The 10,861-nt window shown below is 37.3% G+C and overlaps 1 protein-coding gene and 1 non-coding gene across 3 annotated transcripts; both read left to right on the forward strand.

Moving 5' to 3' along the window:
* Positions 1-564: 564 nt before the first annotated feature.
* LOC117128745 lies at positions 565-701 on the forward strand. Its single transcript, XR_004452138.1, has one exon. It is a non-coding gene; the product is annotated as a small nucleolar RNA Z247 (small nucleolar RNA).
* Positions 702-4,483: 3,782 nt separating this feature from the next.
* Positions 4,484-6,954, forward strand: LOC103841178 (NDR1/HIN1-like protein 12). 2 transcript variants are annotated; one of them, XM_033281199.1, is made up of 2 exons: positions 4,484-5,755; positions 6,851-6,954. In XM_033281199.1, the coding sequence occupies exon 1, from the start codon at positions 4,983-4,985 to the stop codon at positions 5,607-5,609; it is 627 nt and encodes a 208-aa protein (XP_033137090.1). In that variant the 5' UTR covers positions 4,484-4,982; the 3' UTR covers positions 5,610-5,755; positions 6,851-6,954. The 2 variants fall into 2 exon arrangements, with proteins under 2 accessions (XP_033137090.1, XP_009115947.1); XM_009117699.3 differs by having other exon boundaries at positions 4,484-5,752; positions 6,848-6,954.
* The last annotated feature ends 3,907 nt before the right edge of the window (positions 6,955-10,861 follow it).

A 10,861-nucleotide genomic window follows, 5' to 3' on the forward strand; every position in this document is an offset into this window, starting at 1 on the left:
CTCTTTCTTCCTCTTCACGCCATACCTCTGTGTTTTTTTTTTTTCCTTTTTTGATTATTAATGGGAGAAAACTCTTCTGCTGAGACCACTATGGTCTACATAGCAAGAGATCCATCCACGACTCTTCTATCGGTGAATATGTCTAATATCACCAAACTCACCAACAACAACTACATCATGTGGAGTCGTCAGATCAAAGCACTCCTTGAAGGGCATGAACTCCATGAGTTCATCGACAACTCTAAACCGACTCCGGAGGCCACCGTCATCACCGATGGTCAATCTGTTACTAATCCAGACTTTGCACCCTGGAGACGTCAAGATCGCCTCCTTTACAGCGCCATCATCGGTGCAGTCTCACTGCCACTACAATCGGTGGTTTCCAGCGCTAACTCAACCTGTGAAGTTTGGGATCTCCTTGCTACTACCTTTGGCAATCCATCTCGAGGTCACATCCAACAACTCAAATATCAACTCCGCACCTGCGCCAAAGGAACCAAAACTATTAGCGAGTACCTCCGACTCATCAAATCCAAGTCTGACGACTTAGCTCTGCTCGGAAAACCTCTTGACCCTGAAGATCTTACTGATCAGATACTCGCAGGTTTACCAGAAGATTACAAGCCGGTTATTGATGCTGTTAATGGGAGAGACAAAACCATATCATTCTCTGAGCTACATGAGAAACTCCTAAATCGAGAAGCAATGCTTCTTTGTACCGAACCTGCTCCTAATGCTGTTATTCCAACAGTACCTGTTACTGCTAATGTTGCTACACCTCGTCCAAAACAACATGGACAAAACAACTGGAGACCTCAGAACTCTCGCAACAACTCCTCAGGCTATTACCAGAACAACAATCGCCAAACTCGACCATATCTTGGTCGTTGCCAAGCTTGTGGTGTTCAAGGTCACTCCGCCAAGTACTGTCCAGAATTCAAGATAGTTCGTGGCTCCTCTGGCCAACCGTGGCAACAGGCTCCACCACAACAGAACTGGCGTCCATCAGCACCACCTCAACAACCATGGCATCCAACGGCTAATGCAGCGATGGTCACCGGTGATTCCTCAACCTGGCTTCTTGACTCTGGCGCCTCCCATCACATGACATCGGACCTTGCTAATCTATCACTACACTCGCCATATAATGGAGGAGAAGATGTCATTCTCGGCGATGGTTCAGGGCTCTCCATATCCCACACTGGTTCTTTATCTTTACCCTCTCTCAAACGACCTTTCTTTCTCGATAATGTTCTTTACGTACCGTCTTTAGATAAGAACTTAATCTCTGTTTTTCAACTCTGTGATACTAACCATGCTTCGATTACATTTACTCCAACCTTTTTCCAGGTAAGGGACTTGACTACGGGGGCGCTTCGTCTGGAAGGCAAACCTAAGAATGGCACCTACGAGTGGCCAACTCATCGTTCTTCTACACCACCATCTCTTGCTTTTGCTTCGGCTATTAAGACTAGTTTATCGGATTGGCATTCCCGTTTGGGCCATCCAGCTTTACCAATACTTAAAACTATGATTTCAAAGTTTTCTTTACCTTTTTCTTCTACTGCTTCTTTCACAAAGCCATGTAGTGCTTGTTCAATTAATAAAATGCATAAGCTTCCTTTCGGTTTATCATCGGTGCAATCAACACATCCCCTAGATATTGTTTTCTCCGACGTCTGGACGTCACCCTTGATTTCAGTCGATGGTTTCAAATACTACGTAATTTTCGTTGATCATTTTACAAAATATACGTGGTTTTATCCTTTAAGAAGGAAGTCACAAGTTTATGAAATTTTTGTGAAGTTTCGAGCCCTGGTTGAAAACCGATTTCAATTCAAGCTTAAAACTATTTACACCGATAACGGTGGTGAATATATGGCGTTATCGACTTACTTATCCACCCATGGGATTTCGCATTTCACCACCCCTCCCCATACACCCGAGCATAATGGCATTGCAGAACGGCGTCATCGACATATTGTCGAAACAGGTTTGTCCCTTTTGACGCAAGCTTCCATGCCAAAGTCATATTGGACTTATGCTCTAGCAACTGCGGTGTATTTGATAAACCGAATTCCCACACAAATTTTATCACTAAAATCTCCATTTGAAAGTCTCTTCGGAACTATTCCAAATTACTCAAAACTTAGAATTTTTGGATGTTTGTGTTTTCCATGGCTTCGACCATATGCTGCAAACAAACTTGATTCTAGATCATCTCCATGTGTTTTTCTTGGTTACTCAACCACTCAAAGCGCATACTTTTGTTTAGACCGTGTGACAGATCGTATTTACACGTCTCGCCACGTTACTTTTCATGAATACGTTTTTCCTTTCTCATTACCTAACCCACTAACTTCTGTTGTCTCTCCTGATGAAAGTGTTACAGAGGATATGGCTTCCCTTATACCACAGGTTTCTATTGTTCCAATCAAATCTCCTTCGCCTGCTCCAACAACTGCACCATTAGCACCATCTCCTGCAACTGAGCCATCATCTTCTTCACAACCGGTCGCGCCAACAACAACAACAAGCAACAGCGCCGCAGAGAATCAAACCCACCAAACTGCTTCTCCGGCTGCTCCACCAGCTCCACCAGCTACATCAGCTCCGACTCGGGCGTCTACACGCTCACGTAAACCAGTCCAGAAGCTCAATCTTCGAGCTACAGTAACCCCTTGCACTGAGAAAATTCCAACCTCAGTTCAAGAAGCTTTGAAAGATCCCCGGTGGCGCAAAGCAATGTATGAGGAGCTTGATGCACAACTCAAAAATCACACGTGGGATGTTGTTACTCCGGACAAGCACATAAATCTTGTTGGTTGCAAATGGGTCTTCACCATCAAGAGAAAGCCGGATGGGTCTGTGGATAGGTTCAAAGCTCGTCTTGTAGCGAAAGGCTACAATCAGAGGCCTGGAATTGATTTCACCGAAACTTATAGTCCTGTCGTCAAGCCAACGACCATACGTTTGGTTCTTAGTGTTTCTGTCTCTAATCAATGGCCTATAAGACAATTTGACGTTAATCATGCTTTCTTGCAGGGCAAACTGGACGATGAGGTTTATATGATGCAACCTCCGGGGTTTACGGACAAAGACAACCCAACTGGTGTATGTAGACTTCGCAAAGCAGTTTACGGACTGAAACAAGCCCCACGCGCTTGGTATAACGAGCTGCGCGCATTCCTGATACAGTCTGGTTTCAAGAATTCTATTGCCGATCCCAGTCTCTTTATCTACAATCTTCATGGCGTCCTTCTTTATATGCTCATCTATGTTGATGACATAATCCTTACCGGCAACAACAATGCCCAACTACAGCAATTCATCAACTCCTTATCACACAGATTCTCTCTTAAAGACTTGGGGAATCTCTCTTATTTTCTTGGAATGGAAGCTCATCGTACTTCTGAGGGTTTATTACTAACACAACATCGCTATATTGCAGACTTGCTACATCGGAACAAGATGACAGGAGCAAAACCAGTGGCCACTCCCATGTGTCCGAATACACCGCTCACTCTGCATAGTGGTGCTCCAATGCAAGATCCTAGCCATTACCGTGCTGCAGTGGGTAGTCTCCAGTATCTCTCCTTGACCAGACCTGATATCTCCTTCGCCGTTAACAGACTCTCTCAGTATATCCATCAACCCACCACCGAGCATTGGCACGCTGTTAAGCGACTTCTACGTTACTTGGCGGGAACGGCAAATCAAGGAATTTATTTTCCTACTCGGAACTCTCCTACGCTGCATGCGTTCACAGACGCAGACTGGGCAGGAAACAAGGATGATTACACGTCCACTGGCGCCTATATAGTCTACTTCGGTCGTCATCCCATTGCTTGGTCTTCCAAGAAACAAACTGGTGTTGCACGCTCCTCCACCGAGGCGGAATACAGGTCCGTAGCATCAACGACTGCAGAAATATGTTGGATCACATCTCTCATCTGTGAACTTGGTCTCAAAACCACAGGAGTGCCGGCTGTCTATTGTGACAACATAGGAGCCACATACCTAGCAGCTAATCCGGTGTTCCATTCCCGAATGAAGCACCTAGCCTTGGATTATCACTTTGTTCGGCATCAAGTCCAGGTTGGGAACGTTCGAGTCTCACATGTCTGCTCTGCTGATCAACTCGCTGATGCCCTTACCAAACCACTCACCCGACCACGATTTCAGTCACTGATGATCAAGATTGGCCTCGCTAATGGCGGTCCATCTTGAGGGGGCATATAAGATATGGAAACAATATATATCTAACGTTCATATTATTCCTGTAATTATGTAGGATGATTGCTATCATCAATCCTCGTATATTTCCATTCCATATTGTATAGCTCTTCCTCTGTATATATACAGAGCTCTATTGTTATGAATAAATTATCATTCCATATTCAATATCTTCAATGCAGATGCCCTAAGCTGACACATTCTAACATCGAAATTAAATATATTTTTGATCTGAGTTCTCTTGATTTACAAATTTGCAATTTCAGAATAAGAATATATGCACATGCGCCATGTTCTAGTTTCGACTACCGAAACAATAACACCAAAATAGACGCATATTGTATTTTAACCGAATCAATCATGAGGGAAACTTCTTCCATCATCGCAACAAAATGAAATAAATAAACTCCACTAAATGTCAAAAGTACCATTTCCCAAAAATAATGATCATATCCACAAGTTTTGTTTGTATTATTTTTGTTTGTTAAAGATTGTTTTTTTGGGCATACGTATGTTATACAACCGTTGCTTATGTATCTGTAAAATATACAGAAAATGTTAATTGATCTATACTCTATTGTATAGTCTAAACTCCAAACACAACGTGCATAGTACATAGGCCATTACATACAGTTACAATATAATACGCACAACCATCTTTCTCCCATCATTACTTGCCACGACCACCACAAAGGGAAGAAATATATCACAAAGAGAGAGAGAAAGAGGCAGCCCAGTGGTAAAAGATGTCAAAAGATTGCGGTAACCACGGTGGAGGCAAAGAAGCAGCCGTCCGGCGAATCTTAGCCGCCGTAATAGCCTTCATCATAATAGTCCTAATCACCATCTTCCTAGTGTGGGCCATACTTAGACCCACCAAGCCAAGATTCGTCCTCCAAGACGCCACAGTCTTCGCTTTCAACCTCTCGCAACCACACCTCCTCACCACAAACTTCCAGATCACATTCGCATCTCGTAACCCAAACTCCAAGATCGGTATCTACTACGACCGTCTCCACGTCTACGCTACGTACCGGAACCAGCAGATAACTCTCCGTACGGCGATCCCTCCAACGTACCAAGGCCACAAAGAAGACAACATCTGGTCTCCGTTCGTGTATGGAACGGCTGTTCCCATCGCTCCGTACAACTCCGTCGCGTTGGGGGAGGAGCAAGGACGTGGATTCGTAGGGTTGATGATACGCGCTGATGGGCGCGTGAGGTGGAAAGTAGGGACGTTGATCACCGGAAAATATCATATCCATGTTCGGTGTCCGGCTTACATCAATCTTGGAAACAAAGCTGCTGGTGTTATTGTCGGTGACAATGCCGTTAAGTATACGTTGGTTACTAAATGCACTGTGAACGTTTAGAACATTGAACAACGTTAAGTTGCCTTTTTCTATTTTTTTAAAATAAAATTATTTATAATCAATCATTTTCTTTTTATGAACTAATTCACCAAACTTCTTTTTCCACCAGCAAGATAATATTTTTGTTTCACTAGTTGTTGTTGTTAGACCATCTCCAATGTATTTCTCTATTTTTTTCTCTATAATAGAGGAACTCTATAATAGAGGTGAGTTTCTCTCCAATGTATTTCTCTATTTTTCCCCCTAAAAAGGAATATTCTTGGAAGATTCTTTTTTTTATTTTACATTTTACACCTCTAACTTGTAAATGTTAAAAATTAACCCATTCATTATATTTTTTGAATTTTTTTCATAAAATTGCAATATTATTTAAATTAAACATTTTATTACAAAAGACATTAGACAAAAAAAATAAAATAAAGTACCATTATCTAACAATCATTATTACTAAATGTTTCTCATAATGATCAATTAATGCATTTCGAAGTGAGAAATAAGCTTCTTTATCTTTGATTTTTCTGAATTGACTTAGAAACTCTTGGAATCGGTTATTTTCATTATCTGGTATTTGGACATCCGGAGGTGGAGCTTCTCTTCCAATTTCAATCGGTGCATCGAGATCACGCTCGTCCTCAATAATCATATTATGTAAAATTATACATGTAGTCATTATATCATGTTGTACTTTTTTTTCCAAAAACGTACATGCCTTTCACAATCGCAAAACGTGATTGTAAAACTCCGAATGCATGTTCTACATCTTTTCTACATGCTTTTTGTTGTGCTGCAAATATTTTTTCTTTGGAGTATTAAGTTGTTTTAATATGTTGTATTGATTAATATTTAAATAAGAAGTCTTTGACTTTTAAATAAAATAATAACTTTTTTATTTTATTTTAATTATAATTGACTTTTAAATAAATAATAATTTTTTATTTTAATTATAACTATAGTTATAAAAATTAATAATTAGTATGTAAACAAAAAGGTGTGATTTTATATTGTAAGAATTGTATTTCTTCATACACAAGTATTTTAGTTACAATCATAAAATGTTTGAAGACTATTTTGTAAATAAAAAAGTTTGCCTCTATTATAGAGGAATGCTATTTTTTCCCCTAAATATAGAGGAAAAAATAGCAATCTCTATTTTAGGGGAAGAAATAGGGATGGGTTGGAGCTAATTTTACTCTAGTATAGCATTTAGAGGCAAATATAGGGAAGGGTTGGAGATGCTCTTAAGATTAGTGTTGATTACTATAGAATAGTACTTACAATCACGATGGTGTGTGGTTGGATTTTATTGTAAATCCACATAAAGCGAAAAGATGTATTGGTACTGGTTCTTTTGTGTTTCATCTTTTTGTACTTCATAGCTTTACTACATGAGAAGACTGTAACTCAGTAGGATACGCTAGTGAGTTATGAAGTATAAAATATTTTAGCAGCCATAACCTTTTTCAAGTTGTATAAGGCAATGTGAAGAGGAATATATTGTTGGTGGAGAGAGTAATAATGGTAATGAAACTAATATAAATTGCTCGAACCGAATATATGCTCATAATAATTTTATAGGATAAAGTATATACTTTTTAATGGGGAAGTGTTAGGTGGCCTGAAAATAATCGGAATGGTTGGTGAGGCCTAAAACCAAAACCATTCAATAACTAGCCACTCTATTTAACCGGTTTGTGTATCCACCTCTGCTGTATGCTGTTGCGGGTGAAAAAGTTGAAAACTAGTATGTGCTCGGTAATAATATAAACTCTTATATCTTGAACATTTAGCAACCCCTACAACTAAGAAATCCGAAGAAAAGAGGCTATAAAATTCTAGGAAGAGCAATATACGATACAAAACCATAAAACTAACGGTCTACATCTTCCTCATTTTGAACCTCATAAATTCAAATCATCTTAAGTCAAATAATTAATAACCAGGTAATGATCCGTGCCATGCGCGCGATGAGCTATATATGCAACAAAATATTTACAAAAAGCAGTAATTAAAATGCAAAACAAAAAAAAAACGAAACTCATATTTAGTTTGTTTGACTTCATACATAAAAATTTATTATATTTTGCAAGCAAACTTTACACAAATCAAATACAAGAATCTCTTATGTTCAAAGTTACACTTTGTAATTATGGCAATACATTTAACCAATAAAAATGTACTAGGTGATAACCCGCGCCCTACACGGAGTAAAGAGACTTAAAGAGATCATACTTGAATATTATTACGGTAAAAGTCAAAGACACAAATATTACATATTATATAATAAGGGATTCATGGAAAATGTGTATGTCTATATAAAGTAAGCTTCGAATTTTTTTTAAAAAAATTATGTTATTGGTTTTTGTTTAATTAAAATATAGTTCATGGAATTCAATTTATAAGAGTAAGCAAGAAATCATATAAAACTAAATATGAAGTAAAGATGAAACGAAACATAGAGAATATAATTATTTTTTTCATAAAATAAATTGTGAATATAAGACAAAACGAAACATAGGTAATCGAATAATAACACATGAAAGGAACAAAATATAAGGAAACAAAAAAAAATAGAAAACCGAGAAAACCACAATTGTTGTGAAAAGTGTCTTCAGAACTCTTCATTTGCAATCCTATAAAGAGCAATAACAAAAGATACAGTTTGCGAGACTAAACACAGTTATTTAACAAAATCAGTAGACAGAATATATTACTTCATTTTGAAAGCATCGATTTTTGGAACATTATTGGGTTCAAACACAATTTTCGAAAAATCATCAATGTTAATAATTGACATTTAAACAATGAGAAATTGCTTACATGCTATATTAGCTGGTTTCTATATATATATATATATATATATATATATATATTACTAATTGGGAATCTGATGTGGAAATATATTTAAACTATTATGTTTTGATAAGCCATAGACTACAATTATGTATCATAACTGAAAGCACTTAATTGGACATTAATTTAGATTACTATAACTGATTAGTGACTATATATATGTGTGGTGTAATCTTGTAAGCTGGTTAAGCTTCGACCTCAACTTTCAGCTAGTAGTTTCGGTTTATATTGTTTTATTTGACTGCTAGATCTTAAGAGTTGCTTCTTCTTTCCTGTCTCTGTTGTTTCTTAGTTTTTTTTCCGCTACTTGTATCTATGTAATTTCTGTCGAAAACTCTGAAAATTGGTGTAAAATCTTAACATTTTTATCCAAAAAAAAACATTCACACGGATAATCAATCAAAAATCGAATATGTAGTAGAAGGGCAGGAACTATTTAAAGTAAAAATTGGGACTGTAAAATGTACCAGAAAATCTCACCCTAAAGCAAATTTAGAGATCATGTGAGATACCAAATCAGAATACATAAATTACAGTTCCTCCAAGGCACATGAGGCAAAGCGTGTTACCCTGAAATCATATACCTTGTTGTCTACCACTATCGTCAATTTAGAACTTCAGAACTTCATGCAATAGCTTTTTGTAACATTTTAAAGGTCATATTTGACCTTAAAAGGATTACTGGAATCTTTCATCGCAACAACCATTTTCCTGCACTCAAAACAACGATGAAACTAAAGTGTATTCACACAAAACACGTACAGCTACGTCATTGTACATCAGAATCGTACAATTTGGCCAGAGAAACTCGGAGAAGCAAACGTAGCACCAGGTTTTGGGGCCATCGGCTAGCCATTGACTGATGGCAAGTTTCTTCAGTATCTGAAATAAACCTAAAAAGTAAAAGGATTAGTTGGTAAATAATAAAAATGATTGATTTAAGAAGACTATATGAAAAATGATAAATGAATAGAGGGTTGATGGCATATGTTGTAATTTTTATAGTAAATAAAGGGTTGTTTAATATGTAGTGTGAGAAGGCTTGTGGTATTGATACATAAGCAATGACAAAACTTGTTATTTTTTTTGGATCAAAACTAAGATTGTTTTGTTAAAATGTTTCTCTATTAATAAGAAAAGGTTAAAAAGCACACCTATGTTATGGAATAAAGCGATCAATTTAGTTCTCACTAAATTTTAGAATTTTACTTTTTCTTTTACAACTAATTTTATATTGTGTTCGAGGCTACGGTCGTCTCTAGCCATATGTATAGTAGCATATTGTCACGGTCCATTTTGGAAGTCCAAAACGTCCATGAAGACAACCATGTATCAGGCCGGGCCGAAACAATCCAAGCCCGCTATACTTAAGTTTCTTAGGTGTGAAGTACCTTTGTAAAATATCTAAGTATTTTATATTGTAAGAAATGTGTGGAAATATGTAGAACAATTAAGGATAAGGTACTTAGGGCTGAAGTTACTTCACGTTGAAGTGATTCTGTAAAATAGGGGCTAAGTTCCTCATTTGCAAATCATTATGAACTTAATAAGAAATCAGTTCATAAAGCTCTAACATCTCTTTAAAACGCCATACTTTCTTTCTCTAAGTGCTGATCATTATCGAAGAGGCTGACTTAGCGTTTCTTGAGGAAGAAAACTGCTAAGGCCGCATGTCCTCATTCGAGTGAAGAAAACGGTCCATCACAATATGCTACGATTATGAATTACCTCTCTTTTGACAAATCAAGTCACATGAGCCTGTGAAGTTACTGAATAAATAGGAAAATGGATTTGTCAACATTTGCAGTTTTATCACAAATGAAAGGATGGAAAAGTAAAAAACATAATATTTCTTTTCAGCACAAGGCCATAACATAGTGAAATTGGGCATTTAGCTTTTTCGGCCCGTAAATTTGCAACAGTGCAAAATGATATAATCGACCAGACCGTAATGGTTGGTCAATGAAGACGGATGTTGACGGATATTTTCAGATGCAACCCATCAACAAAAATGTAAGCGTATTTAGTGAGTTAAATTTCTTATTAACTAGAGGAAATATGTATATATATTCAAATTTTGTGATCTGATCATTTTTTTCTTTATTTCCAATCAGTCAGTTACCACAAGATCATGTGAATTTTGGAAAATTTGAGTTTTCGATTGATGTATGTTGATATCTCATGATTTTAATGAAATTTAGATTCATATTTAAGTTTAATATGATCATTTTAGATTGCATTTAGGTCTTTATGTTGCATTTGCATACTCATTTGCATATCATAGGGGTTGGATTGCACAAATGGAAGTTTGGAGCCAAAATGTGAGGTTGTTCTAATGTATTCAAGACTTTGTGGCTGATTTGGAAACCATCAAAAGTCGAGGGACCAATGCTGCAAATTCA

This window comes from Brassica rapa, chromosome A09 (genome assembly GCF_000309985.2).
Source record: "Brassica rapa cultivar Chiifu-401-42 chromosome A09, CAAS_Brap_v3.01, whole genome shotgun sequence".
Taxonomy (NCBI): Eukaryota; Viridiplantae; Streptophyta; class Magnoliopsida; order Brassicales; family Brassicaceae; genus Brassica; species Brassica rapa.

What these genes read in the sequence shown, in the direction of transcription:
- LOC103841178 (XM_033281199.1), top strand. Translation starts at nt 4,983, where the DNA reads ATGTCAAAAGATTGCGGTAACCACGGTGGAGGCAAAGAAGCAGCCGTC.